Source organism: Rhinatrema bivittatum, chromosome 3 (assembly GCF_901001135.1).
Source record: "Rhinatrema bivittatum chromosome 3, aRhiBiv1.1, whole genome shotgun sequence".
In the NCBI taxonomy this organism is placed as follows: Eukaryota; Metazoa; Chordata; class Amphibia; order Gymnophiona; family Rhinatrematidae; genus Rhinatrema; species Rhinatrema bivittatum.
In genome coordinates, this window is record NC_042617.1 from 559,410,265 (window position 1) to 559,436,228 (window position 25,964).

General features: G+C 42.6%; 1 protein-coding gene across 1 annotated transcript in view; it reads right to left on the minus strand.

Moving 5' to 3' along the window:
* ECT2L (epithelial cell transforming 2 like) overlaps positions 1-25,964 on the minus strand; it is a 168,210-nt gene that overhangs the window by 93,004 nt on the left and 49,242 nt on the right. The window contains exons 6-9 of the mRNA XM_029596464.1: positions 21,243-21,379; positions 14,560-14,687; positions 10,144-10,258; positions 760-928 (exon numbers count right to left, since the gene is read on the minus strand). Coding sequence (XP_029452324.1) covers positions 760-928; positions 10,144-10,258; positions 14,560-14,687; positions 21,243-21,379 — 549 coding nt within the window. The remainder of the gene's footprint in view (positions 1-759; positions 929-10,143; positions 10,259-14,559; positions 14,688-21,242; positions 21,380-25,964) is intronic.

The following is a 25,964-nucleotide window of genomic DNA, read 5'->3' on the forward strand; positions in this document are numbered from 1 at the left end:
TATCGCACGCGGGGGCGGAGTTGGTAGGAGTCGGGGCAGCGCTATTGGGTGCGAAAGCCAGCAGCGATAATACCACGGTGGTGTGATCGCTGCCAGCTTTCGCAGCCCCCCCCCCCCCCCCCCCCCCCCGTTACTGTCGGGATTCACCATTATCTGTGAGAATGGAAAATACGGCCTAAGTCTTGGTGTGATCTTGGTCATTTTAGCTCTCCAGGCTTTGGTTTACCCAACTGCAGTTGCTAAAGATACTATTCTCCCTGCAAGACATTATCACATGGGGCAGAAAGCTAAAGGTTTAAACCACAGAATCTTCAACATTTTCTGCAGTGCAATAACCGTAATGCTTATTAAAATCCTTTTTTTAAACTAAAAGTGTTATATGAACCCAAACTACTCAAAAAATCTAAGTTTAGAGGATATGATCCTCCCATTAGCTTTGTGTGTCACCTACTCCTTGCCAAAAAGACAGTGATGCCACTACTGTTCCAGCCAGCTCCTATATTGCAACCTTCATCGAGGAATAACAAAGAAAGAATTGTATTTTTAAAATAGCAAGTTGTAAGTTAAATAATTTATCTGAAACACATCAACTCAAGCTGCCCATGATGTAGGCAGGAAATGGAAGTATCATGTAACAAACTCTCAAATCTATCACTTGGAAGCTGAAGGAAGAACAAGGTTTACCGAAATCTGAAAAGAAACTTGATGACAAACTGAAAATATCATTTCTCCGATAATTAAAACCACTCTAGTTCCTACCTTGAACAAGATCAATCTCTCGGGAATCCCCGTTAGCAACAATCCCTATAGTCTTGGCTGTTCGTCCATCCAGTACTTTTTCTATGTAGTAATGGAGCCCTTCCAGCGTCATCCCACTGTGGTCATATACCAGTGGAACTACATTGGGTTTGATGCTGTCCAGGACCATCTGCAGTAGCAAATCAAAACTCTCAGAAAGCAATACAATAACACCTTAACAGAAAAGGAAAAAAAAAAAGACTTACAGGCCATCATACCATTTCTTTACAAGGAAAAAATATGGTACTAAGTTGTGCAAGTCAGCACCATGAGCTGGATACAAAGATTTGCTATACATAAAAAAATAAAAAAATAATTGAAGCAATGAAAAAATATAAACATGGCAAATATTTCCAGGAATTCAAAGTACCCAATCAGCTTCTATTACTAAGCCTCAACACTTACAGGCAAATTTTAAAAGAAATGCATGTGACCAAATATATGCCTCATTTTATAAAGTATGCGCGTAGCATTCAAAAAGTATACTGACAGCCTTTGTATGTATATCTTATGCACTCATGCAGTGGGGAGAGAGAGCCTCTCTATAGGGTTAGTCTAACACTCTATATACATGTTCCACTCTAGAGGGGCACTTTGAATCGGGGTGAGTTTTTTGGGAAATAGTTTGGGGTTAGGGTGAGTGGTGTTACAGACACATTCAGAGGCATTCAGTGGCATGTGTCGGGGCATGGTGCACCGGGAGGCTGCCGGCACACGCAAGTTACGCCTGCAAGAGACCTGCGTAACTCATCGAGATAAGATGGGGAGGATTTAGGTAGGGCCGGGGGGTGGGTTAGATAGGGGAAGGGAGGGAAAGGTGGGGGGAACAAAAAAAAGGTTCCCTCCAAGGCCGCTCCGATTTCAGAACGGCCTTGGAGGGAACGGGGAAAGCCATCGGGGCTCCCCTTAGACTTGGCGCGAGCAAGGTGCACACATGTTCACCCCCTTGCATGCGCCGACCCTGGATTTTATAACATGCGGGCGGCAGCACACACATGTTATAAAATCGGGTGTACATTTGTGCGCGCCGGGTAGCGTGCACAAATGTGCCCCGCGCGCTTAAATTTTAAAATCGGCCCTTATGCCTTTAGAACTAAGACTATAGAGAAATTTCAAAACGTTTAAAATAAATCTGAAAACCTGGCTTTTCAAACAAGCCTTTTACAAAGAGAACAGTGAAAAAAGTAAGATACAGCTGGCAGCAAGCACCCAACACAATCTCCAGGTGCCTACCTGGAAATTATTCTTATCACACTGATAATCATAAAACATTTGAAAAGTATAGAATGAATCACATGTGCTTCACCCATGAGACATGTATCAATAGTTAATATATATCATGAATCAATTAGTCTTTAAACAATTTTATGTTACCGGACATTACTGGCACCTTTTTTTGTAAAGTACTAACTATTTATTATTATATGTGCCTCTTTGTAAACCGTTATGATGGTAAATAACTTAATGACGGTATAGAAAACATTTTAAATAAATAAATGACCCCCTTAGTTCTTTACCTTTGCCTTTGGCATGCCACTTTCTGCTTAAATACAGCCCTCTCTCCTTTTATTTTTCTATTTCTTGCAATCTACCCCTTTCAGTTTCCATTTTACAGATCACTAAGTTGCCTATCTGTAAAGGGTGCTATCCACAGACAGCAAAATAAATCAGCCACACAAGTGGGTTGACATCATTTGACGGAAAATTCTCTGAGTCCAGAAAAACCCAAGATGATCTTTCCAAGCATGCATGGACCTTCCCATGCAATTGCCTGTCACAAAAATTTCCTCCATATTCATAGCAAGCAAAGTTTCAGCTCTCAAGGGGAGGTGGAAAGGATTATGTGGCTGATTTATCCAGCAGCCTACAGAAAACACCTGTTACAGGTAAGCAACTTAGCTTTCTCCATGGACAAAGATAACATATGCCACACAAGTGGGGACTCCCAAGCTGAAAGTTGCATATGATTAGTTTGCTTTGCATGTTAGTAGTATATTGTTGCAACCCATCTGTATTGCCTGAGGATGCAGTTGAAGGAATTAAATAAGCTTCAGAGAACTGCCTGTTCAAAACTGCTGTCTTGATGTGAAGCAGTCTCTAGGCAGTAATGAGCAGTGGAGGTACGGGTAGAGGACCATGTAGATGTATTCTTTGGAAGCAGAGCACAAGATGTACTAAAGAAGTTGCTGTAGCCCTAACTCAATGGGCCTTTATTTTATGTTGAAGATAAGAGTCCTTCTTGATTGTAGTGGTAAGTGATGTAATTAGAGGTCCAATAAGGACTTCTCTTTGTAACTGAAAAACCCAGTTTGATTGTATTTAAAAAATGAATTATGACAACTTTCTGTGGGAATGCGTCTTTTGCAAATAGAAAAACAGGTTCTTCATGCATTGGACTACAGAAGAGTTCTACTTACCCTTAAGGGCATGCGGTTTTGGAAAGAATGTTGGCAGCACAATGGATTGGTTCAAATGAAATTGAGAAAAACCCTTTGGAAGAAATTTCGGGTGAGTTTTCAAAACTACTCTGTTATAAAGAACTGAACATAAGAAAAGTTTGAAACTAGTACTTGTAATTCACTAATTTTCAAGCAGAAGTAACTGCTATTAAAAATAAACTTTTCCAGGAAAAGAATTTTAGTTCTGATGTTCAAGGATTCAAAAAGTAGTTTTATGAGCTGAGCAGGGACTGTATTCAGATCCCAAGGTTTCAGATGTGTGAGAACTTTCATAAAATTCAGCAACTTTAGGCTGGTGGGAAACAGGAACATCTTCCAAATTCTCATAGTATGCTGCTATAGCACTAAGGTGAACTCTGACTTAGTTAATTCTCAGACTGGAGTTGGAAAGACTTAATAGATATTGCCTGAATTTTGAGCACTAGATAGTAAATCATTTCCATTTTAAATTGTAGGATCTTCTGATAGACTACTTCATTTAAGAAAGAATAATTTCCTTTATTCCGGAAGGCAACTGCATGGATGAAATGAGTTGACTTTCAACATCCTTGTTGTCAGAGTCAAAGACTAAAACTTAGTGGGGTCAATATTCAAAACTGGCTGTTTAAGTAACTTAGCCAGATTACACTTATCTAGCTAAGTTACAAGATATATTCAACAGCAAGGCTAAGCCACTGAACAGACATGTATATATCCATGTTTAGCCATCTAAGATATCACCGGCTAAGTTTAGACCTGCTCTATGGCACATCTAACTTAGCCATAGTTAGCCTCACAACTTGTACGGATAACTCATTCCTGATCGATCCACCCACTACATGCCCACAAGTTATGCGGCTATTGTATGCATGTAGGTAAATGTAGGTGCATATTCAGTGGCTGCTACTTAACTGCATAAGCTATACTTACATGACTAGTGCTGAATGCACTTGGAATATTGACCTCGGAATGTAGAAGATTACCATTGCACTGCATGATAAGGGTTGGAAATATCTGCAACCTTACCAGTGGCTAAACAGCTAGGCACTGAAGCTAGAGAAACCAAAGCTAACAAGGTCAAAAAAAGGACAATAGAAATAATTTGTCCTCCCTCCTCAGTTTTTGAAGACTCCTTAAAATAAAGGGAAATGGGGGAAAATGTGCAGAGAAGCCTTAGATTCCACTGAATTGAGAAAGCATCCACAATCAATCTGCCCCTCTCTGGTCTCCTGGAGGAGTATGCGGGAACCCTGTTGTTGAGGAACGCACAAAGGTCTACATGTAGAATGCTCCAAAGATGAAAGGGTTCCTGTGTTATGTGGTTGTAGAGCAATTATTCATGTGGTTGTAGTTGACAATGTAATTTGTCTTCTATCTGATTCTGGTTTCCTGGAAAATAGATATCTAGAAGAAACATTCCCTGGAAGACTACCAATTTTCAAATTTTGGAGGCTTCCAGGCAAAAGCTGTAAGAACTTGTTCCATAGAAACATAGAAACATAGAAATGACGGCAGAAGAAGACCAAATGGCCCATCCAGTCTGCCCAGCAAGCTACTCACTTTATCCATTTTATTTCCCTTTTTCTCTCTCCCACCTGTTACTATCGGCTTCCAGTACCCTCCAGCCCTAATTCCCCTCCACCCCACCACCAATTTAGAGAGCAGCGCCGTATCTGCATCCGAGTGACATCCAGCTCAATTAGGGGTAGCAACTGCTGTAACAAGCAGGCCACACCCTTGCCCCATACTCTTACCCACCCCTGTTATTATTTTTTGTTTGTTTTTTTTAATTTTTTTTGGAGATAGCAGCCCTCCATCCTTCCGCTCTGTGAAGGTGGAACAATAACTACTGGCCACTGGCATCCCGCTCCGTGAATGCCTCTGTGGCTACTGCCGCTCCGTGCAGTGTTTTGCTGCTTCCACTTTATTCACGCCCTCTAGACTTGATGGATCCACAGTGTTTATCCCATGCCCCTTTGGTCCTTCACAGTTTTGGACTTCACCACTTCCTCTGGAAGGGCGTTCCAAGCATCCACCACCTTTTCCGTGAAGAAATACTTCCTGACATTGGTTCTTAGTCTTCCTCCCTGGAGCCTCAGCTCGTGACCCCTGGTTCTGCTGATTTTTTTCTGGCGGAAAAGGTTTGTCGTTGTCTTTGGATCGTTAAAGTTTTTCAAGTATCTGAAGGTCTGAATCATATCACCCCTGCTCCTCCTTTCCCCCTTGTTATTAATGTAAAACATTGCCATCTGGTTATTTGTCTGGATCAGCACCATATTCTTCAACCATGGAATGAACACTTTCAGAATACTAAAGATTACTCGCAATTCTAGGTGGATGATATGAAGGAACATCTCATCTAGTGACCATTTTCCCCAAGAGGAGAAATTTCTCAGATGAGATCCCCAAACCTGATTGGATTTCTTGAACCTGGGGGTAGTGAAATAATTGACCTTTTAAAAGATTTGAACAATTTAACCACCATGTTAGAGATTTGATGAAAGCTTTTGATATTCACACTTTGACAAGGGTTGAAGATGTTGGTTCCATTGAAGCTTTAGCTCCCATTGAGCCTGTCTCCTCTGAAGATGTGCAAAGGATGTGACTTACATCATTGCTGCCATGTGGCCTAATATCTTCATGAAAACAAGGGCAGAGACATGTCCTTGGTCCATGATTCACAGAATGAGTTTTGAAAATTCATCTGCTCTCTCTTGAGGCATAAATGCTTTTCCCTAGGCTGCGTCCAAATAGGCTCCATTTACTTGATTACATGGGATGGCTTCATGTTTAATTTTTTTTTTTTTAACTTTTTATACAAAGAAATTTTTTCAAGTATACAATAAGAAAAAAACTAAAAATATAAGCAAAGTTTAAATATGCATAACTAAACAAGGAAATAAGCAACCATAAAAAAAGCATAACAAACAATAGTCCATAATTGAAAAGACAGATGTTACATGATAGAAAGTTACAAATATAATAGTGTTACTGGAAAAACAAATTACATATATAGAGGTGAATCTTAAGACCTGCGCGCGGGCACATTTGTGTGCGCATTTGCTGGCACGTGCACATGGATGAGACAATTTTATAACATACGGGTATATATGCATAAATATGCATTTGTTATAAAATCAGCTATACGCGCATACATGTGTGCGTGATTTTATACTGACACAAGCATGTGCACACAAATGCCACCTTGAGTGCGTAAGTGAGGGGAAATTTAGTAGCTATGCGCACCGACACAATAGCTCTTTTTCCCAGTTCACTCCCAGTTTGCCCCAGTAAAGGAGAGGACTTCCTAATCCACCTATCTAACTTGCCTCCCTTTTACCCTGTTACCCTCGACCCTTAAAACCCCCACTGACTAGCCTAATATTTTGTTACATGACTTACACGCCCTCCATAGCAGAAATAAAGTTACACAGTTGGGGGCCCTGGCACCCTTGTGCGCATAACTGCTTACATGCTAACTTAATTTTTCAGAGATGGCCTACCCATGACCTGCCTATGCTCCTCCCAGACCCTGTCCATGCCCTGCTCATATTTTGCTTTTATGATTTGTTCACGTAGTGGGAGATATGTGTACCTGCGTGCCACATCAAGTCACGTGAAAATCTCCCAACTTCGATGCATGTCCGGGTTTTAAAATCTACCAGCCTTTAATTTACTTATTGAGCAAGTTTATCATCGTAAAACCTTTTTAAGTGTGAAGAATCATAAAAAATAAATGTATTCCCATGGGGCAGATTTTTAAAAAGTACGCACGCGCGTACTTTTGTTAGCGCAACCGGCGCAAACAAAAGTACGCCGGATTTTAAAAGATATGCGCGTAGCCACGCATATCATTTAAAATCCGGGGTCGGCGCTCGCAAGGCTGCGCAAAATCGGCAGTCTGCGCGCGCCGAGCCGCACAGCCTGCCTCCGTTCCCTCCGAGGTCACTCCGAAATCAGGGCGTCCCCCCACTTTTCCCTCCCTTCCCCTATCTAACCCACCCCCAGCCCTACCTAAATCCCCCTCTACCTTTGTTGTACAAGTTACACCTGCCTGAGGCAGGCGTAACTTGCGCGCGCCGGCTTACCATCCCCCGGCACAGGCCGCAGTGCTGGAGGACTTGGGACCGCCCCCCCCCCCCCCCCGGCCCGCCCCCGAACCGTCGCCATGCCCCCGGACCCGCCCCGGACCGCCCCCTGACCCCAGACACCCCCCCCCCCCCCCCGGACTGCCAACATGCTCCCTCCACGAAGCCCCGGGACTTACGCCCGTCCCGGGGCTTTGTGCACGCCGGCGGCCTATGCAATATAGGTGCGCTGGCGCGCAAGTGCCCTGCACGCATAAATCCGGCAGGACTTGGGGGTTTCAGTTGCAAAAAAGCTTTCTACATCTGTGTACTCCTGGATAGATCAGGGAACACTTTGATCTTATCCCCCAAAAAAGGGGAAAGATCTATTTCTGAAAAAAGGTTTCAGTACTAAGTCTCTATCCATTTCTAAGGCAAATGATACAAGCAAGGTTTCTCTGGCAACTATGCTCTCAAGAGAATTTGCTAACAATGCAGAGACATCTAGAGCAGAAGAAGGAGACGTAACATCAAAGCCAGCATCTTGATCACTAGAAATAAGTTTCTGAGAGGAAGACTATGCTCTATGAATAAGAGGCATATTTTGGGAGAGAATCTTTAAATTTTCAGTAAAATATTTTTTCATGTTGAAGTTTTGAAGATTAATAATAATAATAAATCTTATGGATTGTGAGGTGCTCATGGTAAAAAGCATGGATAAATGAGCTTCCTGAAATTAGCAAGTAGCACATTTAAAACGAATCGGAGAAAATTCTTTTTTACTCAACCCAAAATTAAGCTCTGGAATTCGTTGCCAGAGGATGTGGTTAAGGGAGTTAATATAGCTGGGTTTAGAAAAGGTTTGGATAAGTTCCTGGTGGAGAAGTCCATAAACTGCTATTAATCAATAAGAAATAGCCACTTCTTGTTGCCAGTATTAGTAGCATGGGATCTAAGAACATAAGAAGAACATAGTCTGGGGCTTGATGGACCCTTGGTCTGACCCAGTATGGTGTAACTTATGCTCTGAAGAGATTGACTAGATATGAGTTAATTGGCAAGGTATGGAAAGACAAAAATATTGTTTTTCCTTAAGTGAGTGGCAACAACTGTAAGGCATTTTGTGAAAATCCTGGGCACACAGTGACCCTATGCTATGATGAAATGTAGAAATTTCCTGTAAGTCTTGTGAATTAAAATGTGTGAGAGTAAGCATCTTTTAGATCTAGAGAGCAAAGCCAGCTGCTGTACTGTAAGAAAGGAAGTATGGTACACAGAGTCCATTAGGTATTTGTTAAGACAGGTTGAAGGCCCTCTCTCTTCTTTATAATCAGAAAGTATTTGGAATAATACCCCATGTTCACTTCTTGTAGAGAAACAGACTCTATTACGTTGGCTAATAAGAAGGATGAAACCTTTTTTGAAGAAACATGAGTGGTTTTGTTTCTAACCACTGTCTCATTGGCGGATTATTTGGGCAGCAGATTTGAGGTTCATTCGATATTCCTGATGTACAATTTTCAGGACTGTTGGTATTAACGAGTATACTTGTTTGAAATTCTGAAGCCTTCCCCCTACCAGAACCTCATCTAAGGGTGATACAGAAGACATGTTGAAACTGTAGAAAAAAAAAAATCTCAGGATGTGGCTTTCGTCTGCATCTGCTGCAGAGGCTTAGGCTGCCTTCCCTCTGTGGCAGTGGCCTGTTTTGATGCATTGAGTAATCCTGAGGAACTGGAAAACTGGAAAATAATTCATAAGGATATACAGTATAGAGAAGATAATCCAGTACTGCATCTTTTGAGGCACGATAGCCAAAATAAAGGATAAACAAATATTTTCCAAAAGCCCGAGGTAAGTTTCTAAGACTAAAGCTGAAGATGGGCTTTTAGGTTCAGTTGTGTAAATATGAATGAGTGAATGTATTGCTGTTGGTAAGAAGAGATAAAGGGGGTTTAAATTGTTAAAGAAAAGGCAGATTTTTTTCTTCATTGGTATTAAATTAGATACACAGCAAGAAAAAACCCTATTTTTTTCTAAGGTTTGGAGAAAATCTATTTTCTCTTTGGAGAGCGCATTCCGTTTCCTTCAATAAACATTTGTGATTATAAAGGATGAGAGGCTTTGAGGCATCACACACACTGCTGTGTAAGACCCAGTACTCAGGCTACACTTAATTAGTAATCTACATACTTCCAAGTATAGTACACATACATGCTTCCAAAAATAAGAAGGTGGAAGTGTCCTTTTTTTTTTGTTTTAGATATATTTCATAATAAATAAACGTATCTATTGGTTTCAGTTGATTTTCTGTCTTGTAACTCTAGGTTTCAACATATTTATAGTAGTTTTATAAGATAAAGTAGCTGGGAAATGAGAAATCATAATGAGACGATTTATGTTAGAAATGTTTCTAAAATGATTGTTTACCTGCTTACATTTTGTGTACATAGAAAAGTGAATAAAGTGATCCTTTGCCCCTCAAAGTTACTTACACCTTGCTGATGTCATGCTAGCTCCTGCCACTCAGCCAGGGACCCCACCCACACCATATACTGTACTTCTGAGCTTACTGGAGCATCAATACAAATACTGAAACACAAGAAGACTATGAAACATCCCTACTTTGGGTACATTTCTCCAACTTGTTAACTTAAAATGCACATTCTTGCAATTATCTTGATGTCCAAAAAATACCATGAGAATATGCCCTCATTTGGATACATGGAATTTTCTGACTTCCAAAAATTACAATTTAATTGAACCCACGTCCAGAACTGGTGTCTCTGGGCCTGCAAGATACTCAAGAAAATAAATATTGCTCTACAAGAAATGCGGACCTCGTAGGCAGGAATCCTGGATGATATTAAAAGCAGGTGCAGAGTCTCCTGCGGCTGAAGCATGAATTGTCTGGATGGCAGCACAGGGTACAAGTTGGATCCTGAGGCATATTTTCTGTATGAAAGCAAGAAAAAACTGGTGATAAATTTGGCTTATGATGTTTTTTTTATTTAATAAAGTACAATCTTACCATTGCTCACTGTTATAATGCATATTCATATTTTTTAATTAAAAGATAAAATCATGAAATCTTAAACATATTTCTACTTTGGATGTAAACTCCCTTCCTTTCCTCCCCACCCATATTACCTTTCCCTCTATAGATCCACCTGGTACATTAATCTCCACTTAAAGTAACAGCACACATATCTTTCTCTCAAAACTAGCTTTACACACAGTAGCTCTAAACCGTAGTCTTTAAAATTCTATTGACCAGTCAATTATCTATGTAAAATCTAGCGTTGATATGATAAGGCTTATTTTTTTTTATTTAACAGAGCCAATAAATCAAAAACTGCTCACCATCAGTTCTAACTGTCGTCCAAATTGCTCATTTACATATATATATATATATATATATATAAAAGGCTTATGTTGGCCTGTCGGTCAGTTATACCGTCGTGTCTGTCTATGGCCACCAGGTGGGGCCCAGAACAGTGGAAGGTGCACTGCCTGTCAGGTTTCATGTGCCCCCACACACACACACACAAAGGCTCACACATACAGGCAGGTCCTTTTAATTTTTTAATACATTAAAACAATATTTATCTTTTTCACTTTTATTTGGTGATGAACATTTACATCAGATAGGAACCAGATAACCTGATCAACACCAAGTACATTTTACTCATTTGCTCTTTCAGCAAAGCCCTGTCTCTCATGCTCCCACACATGTGGACAGACAGACATAGGCAGGCACACACACACACACATGCATACTCCTATACACAGCCTCCCATACCCCCCTCACACACACACACACATATACACATACACACGTGCATACTCCTATACACAGCCTCCCATACCCCCCTCACACACACACACACACACATATACACATACACACGTGCATACTCCTATACACAGCCTCCCATACTCACCCCCCCTCACACACACACACACACATATACACACACATATACACACAGGCTCCCCCACACACACACATACAGGCTCCCACTCATACACACACACACACATCTTCTCAGAAGGTGATGACTTTTCGATTTCCGTTCCGTTCCGTTTCAATGCTTGGTTATTACCTTAATTATATATTAGCAGTTGTTAACTTTTTTAACTTCCTGGATCCCAGTTCTATGCAACCCCCTGTTCTATGTAATGACTTGTTCCTATAATTGTTTCACTGTAAACCGATGTGATATGTATTTTTTACATGAATGTCGGTATAAAAAAGTTCAAAATAAATAAATAAAATAAATCCCTTCTTCATCCAAAGTGAATGGGGTCCGTGGCAGTCCTCTCCTTCTTTGGCCCCTGCAGGATAGGATCCATGGCAGCTATCCTGCAAACCTGTTCAGCCACTGTGTGACTCCATCCTGTGGCAGTCGGTTACGGGAGACTTCTAATATACTGTTAATGTAGTTTATAGAGAGGTCCTCTAAGTTTCTATATGGTTTCTGTTAAATATTTAATAAAATGAAACAATATATCTCATTGTCATTTTTTTTCACTTTTAAAATTGTATATCTGTTATGGACCAGAGAACACAAGTAACACTGTCCACTTTTCGCTAGGTTTTGCATTAGTAAATTAATGTCCCTACTAAGAGCTAATGGACCATGGAAACATCCACCACCCATGATCTAGTCTCCAAAGATGAATTAATTTGCTGTTTTTATCTAATAATAATGCTGTTGGAAATGATTAGCTAGCAAAGCACTCTTTCTCCCAGTAAGAAGGAAGATACAAGAAAAAGTGAACATATGTAAAACAAGCTGTAAATGCAGCGTTCAAAAGGTTGGTCGCCTTATGGCTGGTTACATTTTCCTGTGTGCTATCACACAGATAAACCAAGTTCAATTCAGCTTAATATTTCTGCTTCTCATGATGCCTGTGGGGACAGAGAGAGAGGCGTCATAGGTCTCACAGGACAGAACAACCTACTGCTTGACTAGTAGCACCATAGAGATGACAGGAAATAAGAGTGGTTTAATTGTACTACCTCCAAAATTTAAGGCCATCACTGTATGACATCTGCCAATCGGCGAGATTGATCGACTCTGTCCTCTGGCAGCTTGTGGGGCTTAGACTCTTGCAGATTCTTAGCTAACTTTTTGAGATCTACCCTCAAAAAATTACTTTCTTTTAAAACAAATGTTTGCTGAGATGAGCCTTAGATGCTATATCTGCCTCTGACTTATGCAGCCATAAAAGCTTCCGCACCAAAACAACTGATGCCACTGACTGAGAAGAAAGCCTAGTAAGGTCATACACTGCATCTGCCGAAAAAGGCGGCCCTGGATTCTCATCAGACTGCCTCAGGGAGCAACAAGGCATGAGCCACTCAGCGGTCACTCATGGAAGACTAGTTGGCCAAGGCTGCAGCAGAAAGGGACTGTTGAGAGAGGAATTCAATCTTTCTATCCTGAAGACTTTTAAGAGCCTCTCAACCAGAACAGGCCCCACTGCAGCCGACAAAGAAAAAAGGCTCCCGGATGCTCAAGGTTCAGCTGAAGTCATTTACTGCCACCCCACGACAGAACAGAGCTTGTCTTACTGGCTAAAGGCAGAGCGTCCTGCTATCCAATGCCCATATCACAAGAATTTCTGCACTAGGAACAGAAGTACCAGTTCTACCAGGAGAATCAATCCAGAGTGCTGCCCTGGAAGCAAACAAAGCATGAAATTAGCTCTACCAAGAAAGACCAGGAACCCAAAACCTGGAAGTGAGGAATCCTGCTGTTCCAGCCATCATCTGCTGGAGATGGAAAATATGGCAATTTATTATCCTGTTCCACCCCTTATCGCAGTGGTTATGCCACTGAAAAAGTTTTAGTTCTTTGTCTCCATCTGCTGGCAGGATACCATAAACCCACATCTGGACTGGTCTAGCAGGATGATAGGGAAGCAGTAATTTTCACTAGAGCCATAGCTAGCCTATGGCCAGAAGGGTGCCCTGCTCCTGCAGCCCAGAGTGGGAAAAACAACAGGAAGGGAGAGGCTGCATTATGGAACAGAGTAGCTCTTCTTTGGTCTTTTCTGCTATGTTCAATCTAAATTCTCCCTTTCCACTCCTATTCCCTGCAAGATAGGAGAAGAGAGACTGGATTAGGGAGCAGAATGGGTCTTTACTTCTGTGCTTTATGAGCTCCAGCCTTTGCCTCAACCACGTCACTCCCTTACCATCCAAGCTGCCTGACAGGGGAGGGGCTGGAGCATGAAGCGGAGCTCTGTTCTCTGCTGATTGAGATGCCTTGGAGAATCCTTCTGCTCCTATGGTTAAGGAAGGGAAACGTTCTGGGGTTGGGCTTCAGGCTAGAGAGGAGAGTGGTGGAGTCACTTTTTATCTCCTCCCTGAAGAGGGGAGGGGGGGGAGATAAAAAGAGAATGTGTGTGTGAGAGAGTATGGGGGAGGGGAGTGGAAGAGAGAACATTGGTGTGTGCACTTTTCCCCAATCCGCACTGAATTTCAAGGTGACCCCCAACTCAAACGTTCCCAGTTATGGTGCTTGCAGAAAGGTGATTGGGTGGGGAAAGGGTTTGGAGGGAGAGCTTGCTGTTAAGAACATAAGAAATTACCATGCTGGGTCAGACCAAGGGTGCGTCAGGCCCAGCATCCTGTTTCCAACAGAGACCAAACCAGGGTACAAGTACCTGGCAATTACCCAAACACTAAGAAGATGCCACGCTACTCATGCCAATAATAGCAGAGGCCATTCCCGAAGTCAGGCTATATACAAATACATTGCACTGGAAATATAACTGGGCCTGGTAATGTCCTCCAGAGCAGGATAAGGGCTGATCCCCGGTCATAAAAAGAAAAAAAAAAAAAGCAATTCGTTTTCTAACCCAAACAGTTGTGAAAGAGAAATGCACAGTTGACAAGACATATTGGTTTTGTGGCAACCAGAAAAATCCAGTGAGAGACTAAGAAGTGAAAAGTGTGTAGAAAGCCCGTGCAAGCAAGTCAGCTGGGTGTGTGGGGAGAGGAGCCTGTTGTGCAAAGGACTTCAGCTAACGGGAACCGCAGACCCTACAATGAGGTTGTTGCTGAGTGGATGCTCTTTAACCGAGCCTCCTAGCTTGTGGGGTTGGGTACAGGGTGAGAGTGCACTTTTTCACGTGGGGGCAGCTCTGTTTGTCACAGTCCTTCCATAATTTCACTTGTCCCTGTCTCTAGAGGACTTGGTTCTATGTGTCCTACTGAGCTAGTACCTCAAAGCTTTACTGACCTTTTGGATAAGGTTTTTATTGAAGACGATACAAGTTGTTTCTCCTCTGTCAGGCTGATGCTTGAGATGGGCTTGCTCTCTTCTGCAAGTTGTCTTGAAAGAGTCATATTTGGGGCACCAGTTTTGCCCTGAAAGATTTAAGTGAAAGCTCAGATGTTTCCTTAATGCATGGAGCTAGAAAGCATTGTGCTCATATCACAGTATGTAAGTAAACTCTATATACTGTACGACATTTCTGTTTAAAAGTAATCAACATCCAATCTACACCTCTAAAAGGTCATTAAAGGATAAATCTCATATCCTTCATCCACAAAGCCAGGTAAGACTGGCATTGTGGATGAATACTAGCAATAATAAAAATACATCTGTTGATAAACTGGTTTCAAACTCCATAAGCTGAGTGCCTTGGTATTTCTAGTATCCAATTACAGGAGTAGAAACTTGGGATAGGAATCACCCTGAAATCGCAGACAGTTATCCCTGCTCAATGGAGAAAAGTCTAGCAATTGCAGAGTCGGAGCTTTACCAGAAATTCTTTGTTTGTTTTTTAAACTTGAATTCATACAAGAAGACCCTGCTGCCAGGAAGCAGGGCCTGAGAATTCCACTTTAGCATAAAGTGAGCAGTCACAGCACCAGGGTCACAAAGCAAAGCCTTGGGTTAGTCCTGGTTTCACTCCGCCTCAGCTATGCCGCAAATCCATGAATGTAATGGGTATAAACACTGTGGATCCATAAAGTCTAAAGGATGTGAATGCAGTGAAGAGGCATGGGGGCGGCTTGCGGGAATGACGGCTACTGCCTGGAGATAATACTCTTATTCAATAAACATACACATGGTTAATGCGACTCCAACATTGCTCTATGCTTCAATGGCAAGAGGAAATGTGGAAAAAAAGGATTTGCATCCACAAAAAAGCAGGGGAGTAACTTGCTTGATACGGCGGTTACTACCCCAAACCAAATAAGCCTGATACTTCACTTTCAATGATATCCAGCATAGTTCTCTGCTTCAACGGCAGGGGGAATGATGAAAAGATCTCTGCTTCAACGGCAGGGGGAATGATGAAAAGATGATTTATATTCAGACAACAACCAAGGACTGAGTTGCACAGGCTGGATTAACATGCGTGGGAGTAGCTTGCTATGACAGCGGTTACTACCCCTAACCAATTAGCTAGATACTTCACTTAGATGCAGTTCCAGCACTGCTAACTACATCGAAGGCAGGGGTGGAAGGGAAATAGATCGATGGCGGGGGTGGAAGGGAAATAGAACAAAAATGTCACTTACAAGGGACAAGAGCAACAGATAAGTTTGGGGGGAAAAAAAACGTTTGAAAGCTTGCTGGACAGACTGGATGGACCGTTTGGTCGTCTTCTGCCGTCATTTCTATGTTTCTATGTTTCTATAAAATCAGAACTAGCTCAGGTTGTCCCTTACGACATGCAGCAATTTAACAGACTGTGCTTGTGGAAGCAGGTATTCAAAAACACGCTACCTGGGTAAGATAACCAAAAAAAGGAGTGTGGGGTGGAAAAAGTAAACCCCCAGGCCAGCCCTCTATCCTTATTTGGACTGCAGCAGGCAGAAAATCCCAAAATGTTACCCCCAATGTCTTTTTTTTTTTTTTTTTTTTAATATTCTGAGGGAGGAGAGCCAGGGGAAAATTATAGCTGGACGACTGGCTATGGGACTTATTGTTTTAAAAGGAGCATTGAGAAGGTGGGAAAAGGAATGGTGAGCACCAGGCAACTGTTTTTTTTTTTTTGTTTGTTTGTTTTTTTTTAAGGAGCATTGGGAGACTGGGGAAAGGGGATGTGACTGCAATTGCTTTAAAATAAGGAGTATCTGGAACGTGAGGGAAACAGGATGGGGACCGCAGGGCTCATTTATTTATTACGCAAACACTGGAAGGATGGGTTGTAGGGGATGTGCAAGGGGGTTTGTCCAGGCAGATGTAGAACTGCTTTTGCAGTGCTTTGATTCGTCCAGTCAAGTTAGGCAGCTAGCAAAGCACTGGAAATCAGCACTAGCCGCCTAACGTTTTGGTCCCACTAACGCTGTCTTGGTGGCCCTACTGGATGGGCTGGTAATGCATGTGACAAGGGAACTGACTCCCTCTTTGTTCTGTTGGATTTCTCAGCTGCCTTTGATCATGAATTGTTAATGCAGCAATTGGATCAAGTTGGTCTTTCCGGTCCTTGTATTACTTTGGTTTACTTCTTATTTGACAGACTGCTCACAACAGGTTTCTTTGAATTTGTCTTTGAAAAAGCTTTCGTACAGGGGGGGGGTCCCATGAGGGTTCGACTTGGCCCATTTTTTTATTTAATGCTCTGCTTCCACCGGCATTTCTTATTCAGAGTTTTGGCTATAGTTGCCAATTCTTGCAGCTGAAGGCAGACCAAACTGTGGGGGCTGAAAAGATGAAGAGTGCTTGGCTGCACTTGCAGATTGGCTTTCCCCGATTTAAGCTGAAGTTAAATCCACGTAAATTGGAGGTCTTGTGGTTCAGTCAGTTGGGACAAAGGTTTATTGTGTTCCCAGTTTTCTCTGGTGTCATTTGGTTCTAAAAGACATATGTAGCCTCAGAGTCAAGCTAGATGCTCATTTAACAATGTAGCACCATGTTGCTGCTGCAGTTTAGTCATCATTGTCATGGCCTTGCAACATATACGACGATTCCGTCGTTGTCTTGATTCTAAAGACCTTGCCTGTGCGGCCCATGCTTTAGAGACCAATCAGCTGGATTATTACAATGCACTGGGAGGTAGATCTTCCAAAAATACGCGATCGCATACTTTTGTTCGCGCACCAGGCGCACCTCCCTTCCCCTACCTAACCCACCCCCCCCAGCCCTATCTAAACCCCCCCTACCTTTATCGATGGATTTACGCCTGCCGGAGGCTGCTGGCGCGCCAAGACCCGACCCGAGGGCTGTTCCGGAGGGCGCGGCCATGCCCCCGGAACACCCACGGGCCGAAACCACGCCCACGGCACCGCCCCCGAAAAGTCATCACGCGCGACACACCCCTTCATGCAAGCCCCGGGTCTTACACACGTCCCGGGGCTTGCGCGCGCCGCCGAGCCTATGCAAAATAGGCTCGGCACGCGCGGGGGGGGGTTGGGGTAGGTTTTCGGGGGGTACGCGCGTACCCCTTTGAAAATCTACCCCTATACTAGGACATTACTGTAACTAATAAGCAGGGCATTACTGTTACTAATATGAAGCATCTTCACCTCCTTCAGAACAATGTAGCAAGATTACTCTCAGGGAGCAAGAAGTACGATCATACAACTCCTGTTCTGAAGGAGCTGCATTGGTTCCCGGTGGAGTCCAGGTCTAAGTTTAAGATTTTGTCTTTGGTTTTTAGAATCTTGTGATCTGCTGTTCCAAAATATTTGTCTGCTCGATTGGTTCCTTATGGACTGGGCCGTACTTTATGATCTTCACAGCAGGTGTTATAATTGGATCCCTCTCTATCTGTTGTCCACTTGGTCTGTATGTGTCGGAAGGCATGTAGTTATGTTGCTCCAGTTCTTTGGAACAGTCTACCAGCAGGGGCACACATGGAAACAGATCATCTGAAGATTTACAAAATAGTAAAATGTTGGCTTTTAGTTAGGCAGGCATTTTAATTTTTGAGTTAGATGAGGTGTGGAGTATGATCTTGCTCAGAACACACTGGAATACTTCAAGGGTTTTTAATTTTGGTTGGCATTGGGGAGAAGGTTGGAGCAGTTGGTATGTAGGAATGATAATTGTGTTTATAAACAGTGCTTAGTTGTGTTTCTTATTTTGTTTTACTATAGTGTTGTATTGCTTTTATACAATGTATATTCCTGTTTTGATTCTGTGGAAACTGATTTGGTTTCAAAAAGGCAGAGTATTATGTGAAATAAATACATTTCACCCTCTGTACAGTATTTCTCCCTTGGGTTTTTGCAAACCAAATACATGACCCTAAGGTTGCCCCATGTGTCTATACAAAGGCATTACGATATTCTCATTTTTGTTTTCTATTCCTTTCCAAATAATTCCTAACATTCTATTCGCCTTTTTGCCAGCTGCCATACACTGAGCTGAAGATTTCAAGATATTGTCCATAAGGACTCCAAGGTTCTTTTCTTGGGTGGCGACTCCTACCACTAAACCCAACAACGTATACCTATAGCTGGGATTATTTTTCCATGCATTACTTTGCACTTCTCCACATTAAATTGCATCTGTCATTTAGAAGCCCAGTCTCCTAGTCTCACAATGTCCTTCTGCAGTTCCTCACAATCCACTGCTATTTTAACAACTTAAAACAATTTTGTGTCATCTGCAAATTTAGTCACCTCACTCATTGTTCCTTTCTCCAGATCAATTATTAATATGCTAAATAGCACAGGTCCCAATACAGATCCCTGAAGCACTCCACTAATGAACTTTCTCCATTTGGAAAGCTGACCATATAAACTTATACTCTATTTCCTGTCTTTTATCCAGATACCAATTCCACAATAGGACACTACCACTGATCACATGACCTCGCAATTTCCTGAAGCGTTTCTCATTAGGGACTTTGTCAAATGCCTTCTGAAAATCCAAATATACTATATCTACCGGCAAACATTCATCTGCATTTTTATTTACACCTTCAAAAATTTTAGTAAATTGGTAAGAGACTTCCCTTTGCAAAAGCAATGTTGACTTTCCCCAATTGAACAATGTCTACTTATGTGGTCAGTAATTTTGTTTTTAAGAACAGCTTCTACCATTTTGCCTGGCACCAATGTCAGGCTTAGCTGTCTATAGTTTCTCGGATTATCCTGGAGCCCTTTTGAAAAATTAGTTTCACATTGGCCACCCTCCAGTCTTCTGGTATCATGGCTCTGTTAAATGATAAATTGAAATTACCAGAAACAGGTCTGTAATCTCAAGTTTTAGTTCCTTCAGAACTCTTGGGGTGAATACCATCCAGTCCCAGTGATCTGTTATTCTTTAGTCTGTCAATCTGATTTATTACATCCTCCAGTTTCACAGTAAGTGTAATTGCTCAGAGTCGTCACCATCAAAAAATGTTTCCAGTATGGGCATGAACCCAACATCCTCTTTAGTAAAGACAGATGCAAAGAATTCATTTCGTTTTTCTGCCATTTCCTTGTCTTCCCTTGTCCTAATTACTGTAAACAACACAGTACAGGTGGCCCCCTACTATAATCTCAGTGATACCATTTCCATGTGTCAGTACCAAGTCCAGTGGCACCTCATCATGAATGGGCTCCTCAAAGAGTTGCTCAAGAAAATCCTATAGCAAAGATTCCATGATCCACCAACTTCTAGTTGATCCGGCAGACTACAGTCTACATCTGGAAGATTTAGGACCCCCATTTTAATGTATAGAATGTCCATATCTACCTCCTCCCCTTGTGATGACAGCATATAGATTATACCTACATAGATACAATATTAGACTCTTTAGGTTTCTTCCAGATAACCCACAGCAACTTAACTGCTCCTTGCTCACTTTGTACCTCAATAGCTTTTATTTTGTCTCTATTATATAAAGCTGCTACTCAACTTTTAAATTTCCAGTCCATTTTGAAAATAATCTCCTTGCATATTCACCTCCCAGTTTTTATTTTTACTGAATCATGATTCAGCAACTGTAACTTCATCCTTACCTCGCCTTGTGCTTAGCGGCGTATGGGCCTTCTGTATCGCTGCCTTCAGGCCTCAGTGTTCTTTGTTCTGTGTTGTCTTGTCCTGCCCTTGTCTGGTCTTGTCCTGTTCTGCCCAGTCCAGTTCCTAGCATCCATTCCCTACCTTGCTATTGCCTTGCCTTGCCCCAATCCCAGTTCCTGCTCTGTATCCTGTCCAAGCCTGTGTCTGTATCCAGTCCTAGTCCCTGCTTAGTATCCTGTCCAATCTTGTTCAACCTGTTCCAGTATCCATTCGTCCTCACTTCCTGCCTGTTCCATGCCCACACCTCTGCTTCCAGTCTGTCTCTGCTCACAATGTTCGGCCTGTGCCTGACCTCAGTTCCAACTTGTGCCTGCCCTGCCTTGTCCAGCTAAGCCCTAACTGTTCCCAGATCCCAAGGGCTCAACCTGTAGGGGAGAGGGCTGGCCAGGCAAAAGACCAGCCCAGCTTCCAGCTGTGACTAGCCATAATGTTCTGCTGCTGAAGCTAAGCCCTACTGGTCCCCAGAACCCAAGGGCTCAACCTGCGGAGGAGGCGGCTGGCACTATCTGCCGCAGCCCTGCACTCCTGGGAAGCCTGTACCCTGCCTCCCCCTTCCCCAGCATTTCAATCTCTGAAAGGGCCAGATATAGTCCGTCCCCCCCCAACTCCCCACCCCACCTTTCTCAGCAAACAACTGCGAGGAGCTCTCTCCCTCCCCCCCCCCCCCCCAACCGGTCCTCTCCGTGATTTGAAATCTCTTATGTGGCCCTGCTCTTGAAAAGCTTCAGGCCCCCTGATCTCGTCCAAATGCGACTAATAAACTTCAGGAAACATTTCTTTACAAAGTGGGTGGTGGACGTTTCTCAGTGGAGGCAGTAGGATTAAAGCTGGTATTGTGATTCATGAAAGCATGGGACAACCACAGAGGATTCTTAGTGGTGGAGTGCTGGGGATTATGAAGGGGTTTGCAATATTACAGACCAGATGGGACCTGCAATCTTTATCCTTACCCTGATTAGCCACAAAGCTGCCTGTACTGCAGTCTTGTAGGAGACAGCTTGAGAGAGGCGTGGTTGTGATTTTGATTTTAAGAGCGTAGAGTTCCAGGTTCCAGTCACCCAAGGCGGTCGAGTTTTAAATAACTCCCCTGAAAAGCAAACAGGAAGAGAAATGCATGTTTAGCCCACTGGTGTCCCATCTGGTGAAAAAAAGTGGCAATAGCAAAAATCAATGTGACTAGGCAAATTACTAATCCGTTTGGCTGTCTCCCTCACTCTGCTTTGTAACGAAATCAACTGGAACACAATAATTACAAAATGCTACCGTCAAGTGCACCATTAAAGTCTAATTTCTGGACATGGAAAAAGTTCTAATTTAAACGTGTACAGTTTTTAGAAATAAGATTACTACCAATTTTCAGGAGGAAAAGAAAACTGTTTGCAGGCAGCTGTCACTTTCCTACTTTGGAAGTGCCTGAGCAGTTAGCCTTTCCTGTAATCGATTAGTATAGCTGAATGCCAGACATGCCTTGAGTGCTCTCTTCCCCTACGCCTGACTTTCACACACAGCTCTCCTTCCGGTTCTGTGCAGTCTTGCACCATTGCCTGCAGTGAGGCTCATGCTTCACTGCTCTGTACATGCCATTTTATAACATCATGCCTAAATTATGCAAATACTCTCATAAGTATTGCCGATTTGTTTTGAAAATTATCCCACCAAATTTACCTCCCCACACTTACTCCTGCTAGCTGGTGCATGTAAACTTTTTTGAAACATTTATGCACATACGTTTGAATTTTTAAACATATGTATCTAAGTGCAAGCCCTCTCAATCTTCATCCCCATGAATGCCTCCACATATCCAGGTAAACAAACGCACATACATAACACACACACATATATATATATATATATATATATATATATATATATATATATATATATATATATATATATATGTTTACCCACATGTCGGACAGGCCATTTTGTAAAAGGCCATTTCTGCACATAAAACCCAGTCTCACCTGTAGCACTCCCTTTCATAATTACTCTTTGGAGTGAATTTTCAAAAGAGCTATGCATATAAAAGTAGCAAATATCATCGCAATTTTCAAAAGCCCATTTACGTGTGTAAAATCTTTTGAAAATTAAGTCCTGTGGAGTGGATTTTCAAAGGAGTTACGCACATAAAAGTAGCAATTTTCAAATGCATAAATCCTTTTGAAAATTACCTCTTAAGTCTATTCGTCAAAAGAGGCAACAGAAAATTATCAGGACTAGAAGAGGATAGCTCAGGGGGCCATTCCATTAGCCTGGCTGTGCAAAGAATGGCTCCTCAGTTCCAGCACAGCACAAACTAGTCTTTCCCTAAACCAAGGAGTCATTCCCTACTCAAGCATCTTTAATGGGATTTCCACTTTGCTCCTCATGTCCAATTGCATCTTAGCATCTGGCCACAGTGGAATGTCATGATTATATGACTCGGGCCACTGAGGAATGTTTGAAAGTCTGATTAAAGCACTTTTAGGAAACTTAAAACAAATGCAATGGACTACTCAAATGTAGAAAGTAAAGCAAAAAAAAAAAAAAAAAAAGACAATGCTGGGGGAGATTAATTATAAAATATATAAAATGTAGTAATTATCGATCTAACCTTTAAACCAATACGTCATACAATACCTTACGCTATGCCTAATAGTTTATAAATTTTTTTTTTAAAGCTTTTAAAAGAAAGTTCTCCTACTAGAAAACAATTTCTACCAGGAGATACCACAAAAAATATATTAGAACATTGGATTTGAAGAAATAAGTCTCCATCCAGGGAAATCCAATACTCATAGCAGAACAGGTCAGCCAAAGTAACCTCAGAATAGACTCAAACAAAACATCTGCATTAATTTAGGAAAAAAATCAGACTCACTGGATCAAGAAGGCAAATATGGTTACTCAGATAAAAAGCTAAAGCCAGAATCAAACTCTTTTGTTATGAGACAGCATGAAGTTGAATCATCTTTCCTCTGCCTGTAGTGATACATTCGTCCCATGGTGCCCTGTCAGGAGGACACTGTCACAGCTGTATGCAGATGCAGGATTTCCCCTAATCACTCCATATTTTAACATACTGCTTCTGTAGAACTTGTTTCATGTCTGATATTGAGACAGTGCCTCAAATCCTTAAGAACATAAAAAATGCCATACTGGTTCAGACCAAAGCCCAGCATCCTGTCTCCGGCAGTTGCCAATCCAGGTTACAAGTGCCCATCAGGATTCTAAAGAACAGACCCAATTCTTCTTGCTCATAAATTACCAGAATAAGCAGTGGCTTTCCCAAGTCTAGATAGCTAATAAAGTTTTATGGACTTTTCCTCCAAGAAACCCTTTTTAAACCCAGCTATGCTAGTTGCTTTCACCACATCCTTTGGCAACAAATACCATAGTTTTTATTTGTTCAATGGATGAAAAAAAAATACTCTCTCAGATTTGTTTTAAATGTGCAACCTATTAGCTTCATGGAGTGTCCCCTAGTCCTAGAATTATTGTTTTTTTTGTTACTTTTTATTTTCAAAACACTGGAAATACAAATACAATAACAAGAAATCTTCTTAGAAATCATCAGAGAAAGAAAACTCCACATGCAAAGGAGGAGATCACAAGAAATAACCTAGAAATATATCAAACAAATAATACTGACCAGTCAGACTTCCTACAGATGTTTCCTAAGCCAAGTCCAACAGAGGCTGCACACCTGTTCATAGCAGTGGCGTAGCCAGAATTGATTTTTTGGGTGGGCACAAGGTTAACATGGGTGGGCTGTAGGCATGCAGGTCTACTAGTTGTTTTTTTACTGATAAATAATGCCAAATTATGCAGCATAGCATTCACATCTACGCCTAAGTATGAGGTTTACTTAATGATACAAACATAATTCACGGTGATTTGTGGTACTTTAGCCTTCTTATTATTACGATTTTATGTTCAAACAATTTTTATTAGATTTTCCAAACAACAAACAAATGTGGAGGAGGGTGGTTTCAGATCCCTCCCCCACCACAATGTTGAACAAATACCACAGTCCCCCCCCCACCCCTACCTCCCCCCCCCTCTACAGTGTATGAACACCACAATAAGATGAAAAAAAAAAGGAGAATGGTCAGTCCAACGAAATAGCAAGGGCCGCCTAGCCCGGTAGGTCCTTCGGCCTGTCACTCGTTCAGCACTAGACTCCGCGCCCTCGGGGACAGTTGTTGAAGATACGGAGTCCAGATAGCGAGGAAGTGTCGTCGTCGCCGAGGGGAGCCACGTGCAGCCATGCCTTCCATCGTCATCAAAGCATGCAGCTGGTTCCTCCAAACCCAGAACGACGGGGCATCTGAGGATCGCCAAACCAGCAATATGGATTTCTTCCCCACTAGGCTCGCCTTCTGCAACAACAGGCGTGAACCCGGATCTCGAACTCGGATTGGGGAGATGCAGCTAAATAAAAACCACATTGGAGAAATCGGTAGCACCACGTCAAGTAAATCTTCCATGTAGGCAATCACCTTACGCCAAAATCTGTGAACTGTGGGGCACGCCCAAAATACGTGGGAAAGAGTGCCCACCGCACCCTGACAACGGGTGCACAGTGGCGATGTGGCAATGGTTAGTTGAAAAGCCACTTGGGGAGACACGTAGGCCCGACTCAAAAACTTAAGCTGCATCTCCCGAAAATATTGATTAGTCGAGATCCTAGTAATACGCCTAAAACACCTACGTAAGATAAGAACTGTTAAGCAAAAATCCCCATCTCTATTCCATCGAGCCACAAGACAGGCGTGGACGTCCACTTCCGTCAAGCGTCGCAAAGCTCTATGGTAACTGGAAAGGGAGGGAGCGCGAGCACTGGCGAAGTGGAATATGCTGTCCAACGCCTGAAACTGGGTTATACTCTTAGAGGCCTCCGGTAAAGTTTGCATATAGTGGCGCACTTGCAGGTACGGGAAAACCTGATTACCCCCTAAGTGATAAAGGTTCCTAAATTCAGAGAACGGCATAAAGGTCCCCTCCCGAGTCCACAAGTGGCCCACATGAGTGACCCCCTCGTCCTCCCATCTCCGAAACATGACCGATTGAGAGCCCGACGGGAAGTCATCGTTCCCCCGAAGGGGAAGCAGATAAGCACAGAGTGGAGGTATCTGTAATAATTTCGCGAGACGCGCCCAAGTCTGACGCAAGGGTTTAATAAGAGCTGTTTGAGTGAGAAACGAAGGAAGGTGACTGGAGGCAGCCTGCACCACGTAGGAAGGAGTCCGAGGAAACATGAGAGCCTGGTCTACTGATAGCGGAGTATAGTGTGAGGTATTTAAAAGCCAATTACGTAAAAGCCGCATATTACAAGCCAGGTTGTAGCGAGCCAGGTCCGGAACTCCCAGGCCCCCCGACCTCCAGTCATTTTGCAACCACTTTAAGGGAAGACGAGCTCTCCCGCCCTTCCACAAAAAGCGACGCAGTGCGCTGTTCAGCGTTGCAAGGTCGCTCCGTTTGAGCGATAAAGGGAGGTTTTGCAAAAGGTATAGCCATTTGGGCAACAAAATCATCTTAAATAGCGCAACCCGCCCTGCCACCAAAAGCGGCAAAGACCGCCAACGAGCCATGGTCTCCTGAGTCTGACGCAGTACGTGGGGAATATTGGCCTGGTATACATCCTCCGGGTTGACTGGGATATTCACCCCCAAATATCGAAAACAGTCGCC